The 17,701-nt window shown below is 38.0% G+C and overlaps 8 protein-coding genes across 8 annotated transcripts; 5 read left to right on the forward strand and 3 right to left on the reverse strand.

The window, feature by feature from the left end:
* Positions 1 to 326: 326 nt before the first annotated feature.
* Positions 327 to 794, forward strand: KLLA0_E10869g (60S ribosomal protein eL24; the record flags this gene model as incomplete). The annotated part of the gene is made up of 1 exon (XM_454440.1): positions 327 to 794. The coding sequence occupies one exon, from the start codon at positions 327 to 329 to the stop codon at positions 792 to 794; it is 468 nt and encodes a 155-aa protein (XP_454440.1).
* Positions 795 to 1,511: 717 nt separating this feature from the next.
* AGA2 (Aga2p) lies at positions 1,512 to 1,784 on the forward strand (the record flags this gene model as incomplete). Its single annotated transcript, XM_002999355.1, has 1 exon — positions 1,512 to 1,784. One exon carries the CDS (start codon positions 1,512 to 1,514, stop codon positions 1,782 to 1,784), a length of 273 nt encoding a protein of 90 aa, XP_002999401.1.
* Positions 1,785 to 2,375: 591 nt separating this feature from the next.
* On the forward strand, positions 2,376 to 3,041 carry NAT2 (Nat2p; the record flags this gene model as incomplete). Its single annotated transcript, XM_454441.1, has 1 exon — positions 2,376 to 3,041. The coding sequence occupies one exon, from the start codon at positions 2,376 to 2,378 to the stop codon at positions 3,039 to 3,041; it is 666 nt and encodes a 221-aa protein (XP_454441.1).
* A 202-nt stretch (positions 3,042 to 3,243) lies between these two features.
* KLLA0_E10935g (urate oxidase) lies at positions 3,244 to 4,170 on the reverse strand (the record flags this gene model as incomplete). Its single annotated transcript, XM_454442.1, has 1 exon — positions 3,244 to 4,170. The coding sequence occupies one exon, from the start codon at positions 4,168 to 4,170 to the stop codon at positions 3,244 to 3,246; it is 927 nt and encodes a 308-aa protein (XP_454442.1).
* Positions 4,171 to 6,953: 2,783 nt separating this feature from the next.
* Positions 6,954 to 7,850, reverse strand: KLLA0_E11001g (uncharacterized protein; the record flags this gene model as incomplete). Its single annotated transcript, XM_454445.1, has 1 exon — positions 6,954 to 7,850. The coding sequence occupies one exon, from the start codon at positions 7,848 to 7,850 to the stop codon at positions 6,954 to 6,956; it is 897 nt and encodes a 298-aa protein (XP_454445.1).
* Positions 7,851 to 9,644: 1,794 nt separating this feature from the next.
* Positions 9,645 to 11,069, forward strand: MIG1 (transcription factor MIG1; the record flags this gene model as incomplete). Its single annotated transcript, XM_454446.1, has 1 exon — positions 9,645 to 11,069. One exon carries the CDS (start codon positions 9,645 to 9,647, stop codon positions 11,067 to 11,069), a length of 1,425 nt encoding a protein of 474 aa, XP_454446.1.
* Positions 11,070 to 11,513: 444 nt separating this feature from the next.
* PRP24 (U6 snRNP complex subunit PRP24) lies at positions 11,514 to 12,812 on the forward strand (the record flags this gene model as incomplete). Its single annotated transcript, XM_454447.1, has 1 exon — positions 11,514 to 12,812. The coding sequence occupies one exon, from the start codon at positions 11,514 to 11,516 to the stop codon at positions 12,810 to 12,812; it is 1,299 nt and encodes a 432-aa protein (XP_454447.1).
* Positions 12,813 to 12,838: 26 nt separating this feature from the next.
* NUP188 (Nup188p) lies at positions 12,839 to 17,659 on the reverse strand (the record flags this gene model as incomplete). The annotated part of the gene is made up of 1 exon (XM_454448.1): positions 12,839 to 17,659. The coding sequence occupies one exon, from the start codon at positions 17,657 to 17,659 to the stop codon at positions 12,839 to 12,841; it is 4,821 nt and encodes a 1,606-aa protein (XP_454448.1).
* Between the last annotated feature and the right edge of the window lie 42 nt (positions 17,660 to 17,701).

Consider the following 17,701-nt stretch of genomic DNA (forward strand, 5'->3'; position numbering starts at 1 on the left):
AGGCCATTGCCAATATGATAGAATAATGGATAGAATAATGAACAGGATAAATTAACGTGCATGATTGATGTACCGTGATCGCACTAATTTTCTGAATTTGCGGTTAGACCAATATTTTAAATGATAGCCATCAGAACTTATGACATATTTTCACACTGTAAAGCCAATACAATGAACAGAGAAGGAAGATTAGGAATATACAGGTCTTTCACTCATAACGCTGCATACCAGTACTGTCATGTTGTTATACCGTTTGATATTTTCCAAAGCAAAAGATTTACTAACAAGTTAATAACGTTATCGCAAATTTGAATTACAGATAAGAAATGAAGGTCGAAATTGATTCCTTTTCCGGTGCTAAGATTTACCCAGGTAGAGGTACCTTGTTTGTCCGTGGTGACTCCAAGATCTTCAGATTCCAATCTTCCAAGTCCGCTTCTTTGTTCCACCAAAGAAAGAACCCAAGAAGAATTGCTTGGACTGTCTTGTACAGAAGACACCACAAGAAGGGTATCACTGAAGAAGTTGCCAGAAAGAGAACTAGAAAGTCCGTCAAGGCTCAAAGAGCTGTTGTCGGTGCTTCTTTGGAATTGATCAAGGAAAGAAGATCTTTGAAGCCAGAAGTTAGAAAGGCCCAAAGAGACGAAAAGAAGAAGGCTGACAAGGAAAAGAAGAAGGCTGACAAGGCTGCAAGAAAGTCCGAAAAGGCTAAGTTGGCTGCTGCTCAAGGTTCTAAGGTCTCTAAGCAACAAGCTAAGGGTGCCTTCCAAAAGGTTGCTGCTACTTCCCGTTAAGCTTTAACAATAAAACCAAATACTGAATTTAAGAACACTCAAGAGGAATTAGGCCCTTCTCCCTACTCTGAAGTTGAATAACTTTCATCCTTCTCAACTAGTTACAAGTTCGAAGTTTTTGAGGTTGGCATATGTTACACATTAATGATGTCTTATGGATAACGAACTTGGAATTTTGAATCAAATAAAACGTACAGAGTGTCTGTGCAGAGATTGATGTATATGCAGTTTTCTCGTCTATTACTCTGTTCTTATTTTTTTTATATCTTTCTTAGAAAACTCCTATATAGTAACTTATAATTTCACCATTTTGTATCACAATTGGGCCCCTCTAGGTACTACCAATGTGTGACTGCTCTCCTTTGCGTTAAACTCGCTAACTGCAAACAAACTTTTCCATTCGCACCAGTTGTTTCACCGTTCAACTCCTCCGCATTTTTCTTGAGAAAGTTGCATGAAGCATCTATGTCCTTACCGTATTAGGTAGTCACAATATGGGAACGTAAGGTTAAAACTGACGTCGAGAACGTCGTTTCATTACATTGTGCAAGGGACCAGAAGAGTGTTGAACCATTATCTACGAGATTGATAATTCCAAATCGTATAAATTGTGCCGCTATTCAGATCTCAGTTCTCTCAATCGAACCTGCTTCAGAATGGTATCAATTCTCTTTCATGCCAAGGGCTCCGCCAAACTATAAAACCATTTAGTACACCATGCACTCACCAACACTTTACATTTCCCTCGCTATTCTAACTCTGTCCATTTTCGTAAACACACAGAGTGTAAGCACTTACTTCTCAACATCCTGTGAAACAATTCCGGAGCCATTTTTAGAGACAACTCCGATCTCTACAAGAACAAGAACAATGACTTCCAACGGAGAAACTTTCATCGGAATCACTGAAGTATACCAATCTATTACATATGTTTCTGATTGTGTTACCGATGATTATGACGAATACACATCAACGCTTGTTATCTGGTGATTGGTGTCTTCTCCTATTGCAGAACTACATGGTTTTACTAGTTTGAGTCAAAAAAGAAGGAAAAGAGTGAAATATTAAACGGTTTCTCACACCACTGGTAATTAATCCAACCCTTCTACTTTTGAGTCGATGGCCGAACTTTGATGAGGCTCAACCGAAGGAGATTCCAGCTGGTTTTTCAACTCCCATACCATTTATTTTTGTGCTGATACTGTTACATACTTTAACCTTCCTGCCCAGTTGGTTTGAGTCTTGTAATCATGCTGATATAATTATTTATATTGGTAAATATTATCAATCTAATATTATATGCAGAATATCTCATGACGTGTTCAATCACTTCCTTTCTTCTGTCTTTATCACTTTTTGTTCAAACTGACGCTAGTTTTCTTAATTACGAAGGAACATCAGATGGAATTTTTCAAACATATTCGTAAAGACTAAGCGAGTTAATAACATTCTTGCCATCTATCAAAGAGATAGATAACTTCCAGTATATAGATTCTTTAGTGGTAGCGAGCTGGTATCTTTAGTACATTGATTGATCGACAGGTATCGTTCTCATTTACGATAAAGACGAATTTGTGTTAAATGTTCAAGTTTACTACTAGAATTGGGCTTAAAACTGGGCCAAAATATGGATTTAATCCAATCATAAGAAGAGCTTATGCGCAGAATTTGAAGGGTAAAGCTACTGTTAAAGAGCCAACTGGTTTGAAGAAATTAATAAAACAGTACGGATGGTCTGCTTTAGGTGTTTATTTGGGATTATCGTGTATTGATTTACCGATTTGCTTCCTTGCAGTACACTCTTTAGGGGAAGAGACAATCAAAGTTTACATCAATCGAGTCAAGCAATTAGCAAACTACGGTAAGGACGAACAAGAGTTGCGGAATGAGATTAGAGAAAAGCAGAACCGAGAGGAGTTGGACAGGCAAAGTGGTGCTCAAGACAAAAGCGTGTGGGAGAATTTCAAAGAAAGTACTCTTCTGACGGAGATTTTGATCGCTTATGGGATCCATAAATCCTTGATATTTATTAGGGTGCCAATTACCGCTGCTATAACTCCAAGCGTGGTGAAGGTTTTGCGTAGGTTTGGGTTCTCAGCTGATAAATTCAATAAGGGGTTTAAGACCATGGCCGATGGTGCAAAGATTAGAAACAAGACCGGCAAACCCGATGATTTCATTAAGAATGGATCAGTCCCCAAATCGGAGTTTTCAAAAGGAAAGAAATGGTTCAACGGTATGATGTGAAGGATATATATGTATCCGACCATCTTCTGGTCCCCATCTTTTCAATTATAACGCCTGCAAATTCGTTGCTTTCACATGTATTCTTTATATATGCATTGTATATAGAAGTTAGTCATTTTACCCTTGTAAATAATATAGTATAAGTAGCGGTTTTAGAACGTGTCTAAAAGGAAAAGAATATGATAAAAACCAAATAAATCATCTATAGCTTGGCTTGATTACGGCCAACGGTGCACTTGATCAACCCGTTTGGATCAGGAGATGGGTAGAACAATTCATTGTTGTTATCCAAGCCCTTAAACCATTTCAAATCGAACAAGATGTAATGTTTGTTTGGCAACTCGTAACTGACGTGCTCAACTTCAGGTGCCACCTTCAAAATAGCGGTAGCCATATTGTACATTGTTGCTTGCACGGATGGAGAGTTCTCTTTGGCGAAGATGTCCAATGTTATATCACGAGCAGATGCATAGTATTGGTTGAAAATGTCATCCTTCTTACCAGCTTCCAAGGTTTCCAAAGAACCAAGTTTTGCTGAATTCCAGGTCAATGAGGCAAAGATATCTGTTGACAAGATTCTGTCAGTAGTTGGTTTCAAAGTGGTGTATTCACAAACATTGTATCCGTAGAACATTGATCCGGTAGATTTCAACACGGTTAGATCCTTAATAGATGTCACTAAAGTATAACTGCTGCTGCCGTTCTTCTTGTCATAGTCTAGGAAACAAATCTTCTTTTCTGGACCCTGGTGAATGAAGGAGTGATAACTCTCTTTGTTATCAACGTCATACTTTATCCAACGATCTTGAATGATCTTGACGGTAATACCCGAAACATGAGCGTATTTGCCAGTGAAATGCAATGCTAAATTAGCAGCAAACTTTTCAATAGGCCAAGTATCAAATTTTCTAGCATGAACTAAGATGGTGTTCTTGACAGTGTCAGTTGGAACAATAGGAGTGTTATCTGCCTCTGTGTAAGAAACTTCAAAGTCACCCTTCAATAACACTTGGACGTTACATTCCATAACTTCATGAACTTTTGGATCAGTCTTTGACTTCTTTACTTTTAAAAACTTGACATTGTCCTTACCGTAGGTGGAATCAGCTAAGTATGAGTAGGTTGACATAATTTTCTTGTATTGGGTTATATCGATTTGGTTGACTTGGCTCGATGACTTATTGTGTCAATTGAAGTGAGTAATGCTTAGAGCTTAGATTTGAACCACTTGTTCTGGTATTCCAAATTGCCCCTCTTGAGCTCTTATATATAAAAACTTATTTGGTCTTATGCACAGAGCAGCGTCCTGAATAACACATTGATTTAATCTTATCTTTGAGGTTTCAATAATGGATTACGGACATGATCGCTATTAGGGGAGATACAGTACTTTTTTTTTGGATTTGTTCGATGCGATAACAATAGAAAAAGGTGTAGTACATGAAAAAATTCGGCGATGTCCGTTGCCCTTCACGCCAAAAAAGATACAACTAAGTGATGAGATCAAAGGCCCGATATTTTATATTGAAAAAAATTATGGTCCAAGCCGTTTCATACTACTGTAACTTTAGCTTAAGTATTGTTCATGTGTAAGTAAGATCACAACCAATCTCTTCCTGTGTGGTATGATATTTTTTTTTGTTAGTATCTATGTGGTTGTGGTTTGACGGTTAACTCCTAGCTTGCCTTGATTTAGTTTGACACATAAGCCAGCAGTTGTCAATACAGGGAACACAGAAAAGAATTGATGGTTACAATTTTCACGGTGTACTCCGTAGTTTCCTCTTCTATGGGCAGAAGTTAACTCGAGTGTATGATTTCCTAGTTTCAACATACTAAAAAGTTGTTTACATCTTTGGGCTGAATGCCATGTTTAACAAGCTGAACACATGATTTCCAAATTCTCTTTCTCAACTTGAGTTCCTTTTCTATTAGTAGGCGGCTATCTTGAAGACATTTAATTATATTATTCGAGGCGAAATCCGTGGGAGAGTCTGTCAAGTATTTTACGTTATTATCCAATTCTTCAATCTTCTTATGGGCTTGGTCAATAATTTCGACTAATTCAATGTTTGAGGGTTCTGCCATTAGTAATGCCGTCTTAGTTGACCAAGCCTGACGTTCAGCAAGTACTTTAGCGTATTCTTCATTTAATTCTTGAATACCTTCAAAACTGAAGTCTTTACTGTCACGATTCTCTTCTAACTGAATTTCGTTACGGACATAAATTGATATTTTACCGAATTGTTTACAATTGATCTTCTTTTCTTCAACTAAAACTTCCAAAGCTTTAACTGCATTTGCCTTCGATACTGCATTGTGTAAATTTTGGATAATGTCGTTGATGGCAAAAGGCTTATAGTTTTCATTTAAATAATTTAGAATCAAAGTTTCAGCTTTAAAAACTTGTTAGTAAACGATAAAAATGTTACATCGCAGCATAGTGTAGCGTATATCACTTACCATCTTCACCTTTCACCTGTTTTGGAGGCATTTTGACTGAACATACCCTGGTGCTAGGTAAATTTATTCCTGTTTATCAATTAAGTCTTTCCTAAATGTTGCTTGTGAAGTAAAAAAAGTTAGCCGCCAAGCACTTTTTTTTATATCAAGGTAGTAGTAATTGAGAAAGTGAGAAACTAGAAGACGGAATAAATGAACCGAAGAATAGCAAGCTAAAAGTGTAGCACAAGAACGAATTTAAGTACAATTGTATTATTTAGATTCTATACCAGTAATGTGAATATAAGTTGATGCCTTGATCAAACACGAACGAAAAATAATGGCACGAAGGTATCTCTTTGAAGAACGAAAAAGGGAAGTGCAGCTGGTTATACCAGATTAAACTAGAAGCGGTATCACGATAATACAAGCCAAGGTGAGAACGAGAGTAGAAGAAGATGGGACATACTTGGAAGAAGAGGCCTCATTTGCAAAAGCATTTTGAATCCAAGCGTTTGCGATTGTCGTTGTGATAGTTTTAGTTTCAACAATATCAGTGTACAAAGTATTAACTGGAAAATCTGTCACGGATGTTGTAGTAGCATATAGAGGCGATTGTTTCACGGAAACGGTTTCATAAGCATCATGAGATATCTCTTTGAATTCAGTTTGATATGGTACGTTAGAAGTGACCGTGTTACCAAGAATCACTTCAGTGGATTGGCTAGTGTGAACAATTGTTTCGACCCTTGAATCATCCCAAGTATGAACAACTGTGTTCTCAGAATAGACAGTTTCTACGGGTTTAGCATCGAACCAAGAACGAACACCGCTGCTGCCGTACGGAATCAATTCTGTCGAGATAATATTTTCAGTTGAAACTGTCACCACTGATTCAATCTGTTGTATAACTGTAGTTACATCGACAAATTGAGTTTGTTCGGTTTCCGTAACAGTTTCATAACTGACAGGTAATCCAACAGTTTCCACTGTAACGAATGCGTTACAAGCTAGTTGTGTACATCCTATCGTGATTGTGGTGGTACCGCCAATAACAATTGGCTCATACACCAAGGTTCCTGTAGGTTCCACCAAGGTATAGGTACTTGATGGATACAAGGTAGTAGGAGAAAATGTGACAATATCGGTCTCACTGGTAGTTGAAGTTTTTGAGACAATGGAGCAAGATTCATAGATGACGATTGTCTCAATATTAGAGCCATTAGGATAATAAACACTTGGTGCGATTGTTTGAGTTGAAAATGGTTGACTTAATATGGTGGTGAGGAACTCCTGTGTCAAAGTTGTTTTCTCAGTGATGGCAATTGAAGTTTTGATAGTCTCTGTTGGAGTCAAAGTCTTGGTCGAAGAACCTAAAATATCTAAGTAAGAATAATATCCAGTGGTTGGTAGATCGTATGTCGTCTCTTGAACTGCTGAGTTATGTGTCACATAGACAGTATAGGTCAACTATGGGATTGGAGGAGTCAAAGTATTTGTTAAAGTAGTAATGACATCTTCAATCCGAATAGTACCTGTAACAACATTAGTTTTTGAAGAAGTGATAGTCGACTCCTTATATTGAACTGACGTATGCAATTTTTGAGATGTAGTCGTCCAAGAATCAGTAGTGAAGAGCAACACTGATTCATATCTAGTATCAACAGCTACTCTGTTAACTGATGTTGATGAATGCTGTGCGACAACAGTATTGAACTCTGTAGATTCAACGAAATGGGTGGTAGTAGATGGACGTTGAACACTTTGAACTGTAGAAAACAACGTGTTGACTGCCTGAGTTTCAACCGAAGCAGGGATCTGTAAAGTTGTTGTGATATAAACGTGTCCATTGATAACTGTATCAATTATAGACGAAGGTGTGTAGCTGGTAGCAGTAGGCTCCCTTCTTGTCGTAGTGATTGTTGAAGTGACGGTATGGCTGTCAAGTGGTGTAGTAGATGGAGTATCCCGGCCGGTAGTGGAGGTTGAAGTTGGTGTTGAAGTTGGCGATAATGTCGAAGTAGTAATTGGGGTAGAGGTTGGGGTCGTTGTGGTAGAAGGAGTAGTGGATGTAGAGGTAAATGTAGAAGTAGAGGTAGATGTTGAGGGAGATGTAGAGGAAGATGTAGAGGTAGATGTAGTGGAAGGAGGAGTGTAAGGACTGCCGGAGACAGAGAGAGTAACCACTTCATTATTTGAAGTTGTGACAATAACAACTGTACCTTGTAGCGAAGAAGCAGTGGTAATCAAGGACCCCGTGAAATCTGGATTGGTTCTGGATACATATGGCGGAATAACAATATCCTGCGCGACAGCCGCCGAAGCCAAACTGAAAGCACCCAAAACAAAAATGCCGCCGAACCTCATCTATAAAACTGACAATAGACTAAATGCTCGAGCCTGTACAGGGTATTAGCAAACCTGATACGATATGCAATCTTCAGCTGAGTATTATCCGTCTGTTATTGCGTTAGAAACAAGATATAGGTTGAAACCATTATCTGATTCTTTTGTTCATCCTTTTATAGTTTAGAAAAAGAAGTGAATTCCCAGAAATTAATAACGAGTCGTGGATTGAACGAGATACTAAATACCTAATCTGTATCGATAGCCGCCATTTCATTTTAATATAAAAAGGACGGCGGTTATTTTTTTTTTCCCTCTCTGGTTATGGCTTTAACAACACTTTTTCCATTTTCATTCATTTGTCTGTTTTCCTAACAATATGGAAGGAAAATGACGAGGCATGTAAAATCTCCGATAATGAACATCGTTCAGTCGGTATCATGCGTGTCATTCTTAACCCTTTTACCATGAGTAAGAATGTGTATATACTAGCCATGGCGATCATTTGCTAGACGGTTAGATTCCCCTAGATCTTAGCGAGCTTTGGGTAGAAAAAATGGATTGGGGAAAAAAGTGCATCCTGTAGTTTCTCCGTGAAATCAATCCGGATAAACACTTTTCCCGCTTTTCTCACGTTTTATTTACTTTGACGGAAAAATTTTTAATCTCGGGAGAGTCTCTTCCGAAATTCCCCTCGAACATGAAATGACGCAGGAGAAAGTTTTCCCTAGATGGAGCAAAGCAAGTCAAGCTAAAGAGATTGCTGTGGTATTCGGGACTACTTTATTAAAGTGGGTAGAGGGGGGAAAGCTTCAAACAGAGCAAAGATGTATAACCTGTTAACACCCAGGTTAGCCAGGAACCTTCCACGTTTGCAACTTCTCTTTTACGTTTTTTAATGAGCGAAATATTCAGGTTTTTCCGTGGTGCAGTAAATACCCCGTACAAATTGTTTTTTTTTTAGTTTTTGGCTTTTTTTTCCCGAGGATATATTTGTTTTCTGTCGTCCCTACGGAGGAATCTGTACAAGGATATAGGCTAAAACTGGAAATGAAGAAGTACAGCATCTATTGAGGTCTCATTGTCTCAGTAGCACTCTGTGAACAGCCCACATTATGTTTTTCTCCTGTTTCTTTCTCCGTCCCAGTAAAATGCTAGCATTATACTGGAAAAAAAAAAGCGTCCGGGGTTGACAAGTGATTCGTCTTAGCATTGCCTAACAGATTCGGTTTTTTGTGGTTAAAAAAAAACTAATATATATGGTTTGAGGTATTCTTGTCACTTTCTGAGATTTTGTTAAACTTCACACGTCAACCATAGCGGTGTTCATCGATAGTCGTATTATTTGGACTTCCTTTGTGAAACGAAGCAATTTTGTGGCTTCAAGAATCAGTTATTTTATCCTGAAATCTACGTAATCCTCTCCAGTCTAATCTGCCTTTTTCTGAAGATTCTCGGAGGTAAAAAAGAAATTCAGCAAAACATTTCTGATATTGGGTTCATCGATATTGTAAATATTGTGTGAGACTATCTTAGTTTAAACGGGGAAGTCAGTACGACGTTTTCAAGCCAAGTTTGTAAGGTTGAAGATATTGCATTCCCAAAAACACACAAAATAAAAAGACACGATACTGGATTCATCAAGTGATCTGCTGGAGTTTTACAAACCTATCATTTCAGCTTATACTTCCGTTTGTTTGACCATATCACGGGTCTTTCTGCTGTAATACTTCAAGGCAAGCTTCCATATTATTTTGGTTTTTGGTCTTGTTATTTGGTGACTGATACGAAAGGAATCTGGAACTTATAGCACCAATGACAGAGGCGATTATAGAGAAAAAAAATCATAAGAAGTCTATCAATGATCATGACAAGGATGGACCAAGGCCTTACGTCTGTCCCATATGTCAAAGGGGATTCCATCGACTGGAACATCAGACTAGGCACATCAGAACACACACTGGGGAAAGACCGCATGCATGTGATTTCCCGGGATGTTCAAAACGCTTTAGTAGAAGCGATGAACTAACAAGACATAGAAGGATACATGACAGTGATAAACCAAAGGGGAAAAGAGGAAGGAAAAAGAAGAGTGAGACGATAGCTCGTGAAAAGGAATTAGAATTGCAGCGGCAAAAACAACGAAACGCAAACGACTCTGCGGCTGTTGATTCTGCTGGTGGAACGAGCGCTAATGTCATAGAACCAAACCACAAACTTCTGAAATCCACTAATTCGATTAAACAAGATGGTTCAACATTTACTGAACCTCTGAAATCGTTGAGGTCGAAGCCAATGTTTGATCTCGGTAGCGATGAATCGGATGAATGCGGTATATATAGTGTCCCACCTATTAGATCTCAGAATAATAGTGGTAACATAGACCTTCTGCTGAATGCTGCAAAATTTGAGTCTGACAAAGCCTCATCCTCTTTCAAATTTATTGATAAACTACCGTTGACTTCATCTTCATCCTCTCCGTCACTTTCGTTTACATCTCATTCAATCAACAACAGCAGTAGCGGACTATTGTTACCAAGACCAGCTTCACGTGCTAAGCTTTCTGCTTTATCATCATTACAAAGAATGACACCCTTGTCTCAAAATTCAGAGTCATATAATCATTCGCAACAGAATCTAGTACATCTTCACCATCCCGCACCCAACCGACCATTGACCGAGTTTGTTGATAACGAGTATATAAGTAACGGTCTGCCTAGAACCAGATCGTGGACAAATCTGTCGGAACAGCAATCACCATCGGGCTTCAGCTCCTCTGCACTTAACTCCAGATTCTCGTCATCCAATAGTCTCAACCAACTGATAGATCAACATTCAAGAAATTCAAGTACTGTAAGCATATCTACTCTACTGAAGCAAGAAACCGTAATCTCACAAGATGAGGATATGAGTACAGAAGATGCATATGGCCGGCCACTTAAGAAATCAAAAGCCATAATGCCCATCATGAGACCTAGTTCTACAATGCCACCAAGTTCCGGCTCAGCTACAGAAGGAGAATTTTATGATGAACTTCATTCAAGGCTTAGATCGATGGATCAACTGCCGGTAAGGAACAGTAAGGACGAAAAAGATTACTATTTCCAAAGTCATTTTTCAAGTTTACTGTGCACTCCAACGCACAGTCCTCCACCGGAAGGATTGTTACCCAGTTTGAATCAGAATAAGCCAGTGCAGTTGCCATCACTTCGAAGCTTAGACCTTTTACCACCAAAATAATGACTACTAATGAAAATGGACAGAAATGTAAGCGCACCGTCTCTTCATCGATCAATGTATTATATTAACTCAAGATATAAAACTTTCACGCATAATGAATATAGAATTTTACTAGCTCTTGTCCATCAATTATATATCATTTCATCTTAGCATTCTATTGACAATAACCATCCAAAATAGACTTTGTAAAGTTTTCAGAGAACCTGAAGCTTGCGATCACCGAAGATATTCTGTGTTCAGGATACTGGTTGTCATGCTCGTCTGAGGAAAAACATCTTTCCATGAAGATATCACGTGATATGTTTGATATTCAAAGTTTTTAAAGGCTTTAAACTGCAATAGTATCAATCAATTTAAAGGTTGCGTGATAGGAGCTGATGCAACCTTAGTAGCAGGTCGAACCAGTTGATTTTATGAACTGACCTAATCGCACGTGGTACACTTATGAATGCAGAAAACAATAAGAGACGCCCAGAAGACGAAAATGTCTCTGTAGAGGAGGCTGCTACCTTGAAAAAAGTTAAGAATTTACATACGCATAACCGCGAATATACCACTGTTTTAGTTAAGAACTTGCCTCCAAATTATAATCATCATAAGGTTAGAAGATATTTCAAAACTTGTGGTTCGATATTACAAATAGATGTTACAGATTCAACAGATGGGGATTCAAAATTGGCAAGGATTGAATTTAGTTCCTATGATCAAGCCCTAACAGCAGTGAGCAGGACTTTGAAAAAGATTGGCTTCCATCAGATAACTGTCGAACAGCTAACAGATTCTACGATTTGGGTCACCAATTTTCCACCTGGGTATGATGCCAGCAAGCTTCGAAATTTACTATCGCAGTACATTGATTCACCAATTTTGAGTATTAGATTGCCGTCCTTAGCGTTCAATTCAAGAAGAAGATTTGCATATGTTGATTTAGTTTCTCCAGAAGTGGCAAAGAAAGCTACAAATAGGCTCAATGGGATAGAGATCAACAATTATAAATTAGTAGCGAAAATATCGAATGTCAACGAACGAACTGAAAGGACTGACAATGCCATATCGGATGGTAGAGAGATAATAGTTAAGAACCTTCCAGATGATATTACCATCGATGATTTGATAAAGATGTTCAATGAGTTTGGTGATACAGAAAAAGCTAGAATAGTAACTGGTGATGAAACAAACCCTGGACGACATTCCAGATATGCGTTCATAACATTCAAAAACAAAGCGAGTGCAGATAATGCTTTGTCATTAAATGGAGCGGTAATGAACGGTAAGCCATTACACGTTTCAAAAGTTATGAGAAAGGCTTATCTAGAAAGACAAGAGGTGAAGCGTCTGCTTGCTTCCAGAAAAGAAAACCCAAAAGTTGTCGGAATATACCCATTGTCTGATCAGATTACCCCAGATCAAATTCTTGCTTTCATTACGGAGAAAGCTCAAATTAGACCTCCGGATATTACGAAGGTTTTGCTGGTCTCTGATCATGAAGGTGCTTTAATAATAGCGGACAAAGAAGCAATTACCGCAAAAGTTTCACTTGCAATCAATGGATACAAGTTCAAGAACCGAATTTTGAAATGTGTTTCTGCTCATGAACTTTCCCTTCATTATCCCAATGAACACAAAACAACCTTGAATCAACCAAAGCACGCTGTTGTAAAGGAAATTAAATCACAGCAAGCGTCACAAAATGACAAAAAGTTGAGCAATGATGACTTCAGAAAATTATTTCTATCTAAATAATATTAATACTATATAAACCTACCTGTTTATAAATCTGACATCAAGGATGATTGAAGTTCTGAGATTTGCTTGGTGATAGAATGTAGAAGCTGATTTCTATAGACCTCATCTTCCATCATCTTTTGTTTGTCTGGGGTTGTCGCGATGATCCGAGAATTCATATACTTTGGGTGAGTTAACAAATGTTTCAATACATTTGCCAAATCGTTTCTCTCAGAGCTAGTGTCTAAACCAGGGAACAACTCTATTATCTCTTCTTCGTCAATGACCTTCAATTTGGAACCATTAACAGACAAATAACGCTGATATTCAAGTTTATCTAGCATTTTCTGCAAAAGAATTATCTGGGAAGTCTCCTGGATATATGCTTGAGTTATGGACAGTGAGTCAGACGACCAGCCCCCCACAGCAAGATCTATTTGTTTGGAGAAATATGAAACAAATAGACACACTTCCGAAAGTATTCCAGATCCGAATTTACTTAATAGTTGAAGAATAATCGATATGATGCCATTGGACCATATGTTATGCAATCTTGGTGATAATTCTGGGCGAGCCCCAGATTGTTGAATTGACACCGAAATCGGACTTTCCAAGAACACAGAGAAGAGCCCGTTATCTATAATCTTTTGTGCAACTTCTTCAATTGTGACAAGCTCAGAAATGAATGACAGGGTTAGCTCCGCGAATAAGGGTTCATCATGAGATCTGAAAAGATATGAACTGTAGTAAAGATTCAAAAGTGATTTTAAGGTTCCAAATTCATTTAGCGAGGATGCCAATACAGCGTTAAAGGATGTCGAAGGGTTCAGTTCTTTGATTTTTGTGAAAAGGGATAGTAATAGTAACAAATCTTGAATTTTGTCGGCAAGATTTGGCACAATAACTTTTTTACCTTTGTTGGAGGCTATTGTGAATGAGAATAATATAGAAGACAAGATCAAATTAACACCTTTTGAAAAAGCTAACTCGAAGACTTCCAATAGACTATCAGAATATCTTTCTGAAAACATAGGGTAAGGTTTTGCCAAAGTTAACAACATCAAAATCGAACGAAGAATAGGTCTATATTGATTATTCTTATTCGATTGTGCGATATTTCCGAGGTAATCTACCTCTTTAGACTTTAAAATTGCCAAAAGCTGTGACAATAGAGTTTCAAGCTTATCCTCAGGTATCTTCATAGAAGTTTGTAAGAATGAATACAGTATGTAAAACACCAATTCGATTCTTAGGAGGTATATTTCAGAGAAGATAGGTGCCTCCACACCATGCTCAACATTTAGTGCGAGTAGTTGGGTAACAATATCGACATATGAAGCTTGTAAAGGCTTTGGAGTTTTCTTAATGAATGCGGTCAAAAGAGCTCCCCATGATTTTGCTGCTGAAATTTGGAAAGACACATATTGTAAGTTGATAGAGCTTTTTATAACTTGTTCTCTAAACCCTGGAGTGGACCCGTTCCCTCTCCATTTTTCTTCACAACAGAAGAACTGATCAAGAAGTTCAATGTCATATATGTTCGCCTGGTACGCCTTACCGATTCTATAAAGTGGTGAAATAGCGAATTTTTCTATATCCAGATGAGGCCAAATCTTTTTGAATTCCTCTGCGAGAGTCAAATGAAGAGTTTTATCATATCCGTCTATAGAAAATATCCTCTTAACGATATCAACAAGTTGGGGTCCATTTAACATGTTTGTTATGGTGGAATCTGAAGGTGAAGAGGTGAATAGATGAAGGGCAAATATTTCAGCAATCCTCGCTTGAAGACGATAGTGACTGGATAATTTAATCGTCGCCTCAACCGAATCGGGAGCCAACTTGTCCTCGAACTTTTCTAGCCTTTTGACGAGAAAATCTATAAATTCTTTATCTGCTGTATTATTCCTTGCAGCAGCCCAAGAGTTGAATGCATATGAGATTGCTTCAAGAAGTCGAGAAGCCACAGATTCCGGGTAGCAATCTAGCTTCAAGACATTTTTCTTAAGGAGAGAAAGAATTGATGTTTCAGAGGCGCTATTCGATGGTTCTGATTTTTTTGGGGAAGAGCCAACGGATATGGTTTCGCCAGTAACTAAAAGAATAGAGAAACCATCCTGCTTTCCTTCCATAACGGAAGAAAAGAATCTGTATAAACTCTTCAGAAATTGATAATCATCGATTGTACTTGCGAGGTCGTACAAGATCGAATTGAAAATCATCTTGGAGTGTTTTTGGCCCAGATACGATAAAAGAGATGGGAAGTTTTCGGCCCAAGGGGCTCTCACAAGGTGCGTCATGAGTTTGATTATTGGATTTCTTAAATCATTGTGTAAGGCGTAAATGTCAATTAACTTCGGCAAGTTGCCATATATTTGTGATTCCAGAGTGCTGGGAGGTAATTGTAACATTGCACGGACGGAGATTAAAAGGTTTGCTAATTCATAAGACTTCAGCAAACATTGGTTGTACTTATTGTAAAAGACTTCATTTCCGATAGAGAGTGCTTCCAATGAGTTGCTGGATAATAGAACATGCAGTATGGAAGTGACTGTTCTTACATCTGGTGAGTCAGAACTTAAAAAGCGATTCGTTATGTCGTTTGCAGCTGATGATAGGACTTTAGTAATTTTAGTTTCTGGCGGATTAGATGGATCGATACCATAAATATTGTAAACGACAGTCGTAAACAAGATGGTTAAGTTTGTTCCTAGCTCATATTTCTCAGCTATGGAACGATAGTTCCAGTATTGATAACTTTCATAAACATGTATGAAATGCTGAAAGAATTTCGAAAGAATTTCCTTTTTCAGATTTTCTGGGAATTCTGTCTCTAGTGTTAGAGATTCTAGAACTAATTGTTGCGCCAATTTGATAATCTTGATTGTTATTGAGTAGTTTCCATTTGGTAATTCCATGGTGCCCAAGACACTAGAAATCAATCCGGATTTGCCATACCTATCAAGGAGTTCAGATCTTGCTAAATGCGACCATACGAACTGAGAAAAGTCATCTATGGAACTGATGAGTAGGTTGAGACAATGATCAATAACGTCATAGTCTCTTAAATGCAAAGATTGTTCGAAGACTTTGAAAATAACATCAAAAATGTAATCTTCTGTAAGATAGGTAGACATTTGTAGTAGAATATCGGCCGATTTCTCCACCGAGATACCACTTCCTATAACACTAGAAATTAGATCCAGCATTGATAATATCATTTCCTGAACATCAGAATCTTGAACACCAGCAGATGAAGTGGACAGATATCTATCGCATGCATTTTGAAGGACTCTACCCAATAATGACCAACCGTTATATTTATACAAGAACATCACGACGTCATCATTAGTTACTGAAGGTAAGATCTTAGCCTTCGTGTCCTTCGGAATTGGTAAGAGAACATTCCCACTAGGTTCCAACGGTACTCGAGCAAAGGTCTCACTCTTTATGGATATCAAATCTGTTGAGTGTGCATCATCAGCTAAGTCGTACTCTAGACTTCCCAATACAACCTCTTGGACATAGGTGGGAAGTTCCTTCCACTCAAAATTTGCAAATTCAGCATTCGCTGAGGTTATGTTTATCATTGGAATGAGTGACTCTTTCAACAGCGGAGCCTTTGTTTTTATCAAGAAGAATTTTTTCTCAAATTCTTTGTTTGTCAAGAACTTTTCCACATAATGAGTTGGTGCGTTACTGAGGACAGTTTTGATCATTTTGGAAGTCTTTATACTGATTGGAACGAAATACAACGAAAAAGTGATGAAGGAAGTCAGTATAGCCGCAAAGAAGGCTTGATCTTTGAATATTTGTGAAACCTTAGAAATCTCTTCGAAAACATTTTCATTCTCTGCAGTAAGGGCAAACTCTTTGATTAGCTTCGAAATGGGTTGTGAGTTGAAGACTTGCTGCACGAATTCCAGATTATTTTCAGGATCTTCTTCTAACAGATACGATTTGGAATATAAGATGAAAGACCAGTAGTATACAATAATTGCTGGCGGATCTGTGTTTATTATGAGATCTAGAAGCCTTCTGAAAGTCGCAGCGTCATTAAAAAAAGACGATTTTACGTCTATCGTGTCTTCGCTTGTATTATATCCTGTCATTATAATAGTATCCATTATCATTAAAGAATTTGCCATGTTGTAGATCTCTGATGGGACATCTTTATTATCCTTGAGTATGGCGAAATACTGTGTTTCTTCGAGCAACTCGTACCATTTTGTGATAATTTCCAGACCCACTGGTTGATTCAAGCTTACGAATGCGATCAAATTCAATAGATTTGTAATATAAATAAGATCATACGACATTAATGAGCTCTTATAAGAATCATTTTGCTCTGCTGAGCCGATAAGTGCTACACAGTTCTTGACCAGAAGAATTGCTTCTGATATCATTGTGGACCTATTCTTGTAGACAAGTTGTAACATGGAGCCCTTTAAAACTGGGAAAGAATCATGATTTAATAAAACGAGGGTTGTATCCAAGACACAGTTTCTTTCATGTAAGATCTGTTTAACGATGGTATCTTTTTCCATTGGACAATCTGGGAACCTGGTCCTGGTCTGCGAAATAACTCTCAAACACTCTTTTTGATGTACATTTAACGCAATTGAAAGCTCATTGGCCAATTTTTCGTCCTCTACCGTCACATTATATGAATAACCCCTCAATTGCAGCTGTTTTCCAACGGAATCAGTGTTTTCAACTGAGGTAAACCTCGAAAGATGAACCAGTATCTCTTCGTTGTCCTTCAAGAATTTATCGATTGCCTGGAAAGTAGGCTCATTATGTACCTTATCGTATTCCCCAGAGCGGAGAAACGCACAAATTCCAGCAAATGATAAAGATGACATGCTGCACGGTACACCTGGCCAGCGCAATAGCCTTTAGTTGAC

Source organism: Kluyveromyces lactis (assembly GCF_000002515.2).
Source record: "Kluyveromyces lactis strain NRRL Y-1140 chromosome E complete sequence".
In the NCBI taxonomy this organism is placed as follows: Eukaryota; Fungi; Ascomycota; class Saccharomycetes; order Saccharomycetales; family Saccharomycetaceae; genus Kluyveromyces; species Kluyveromyces lactis.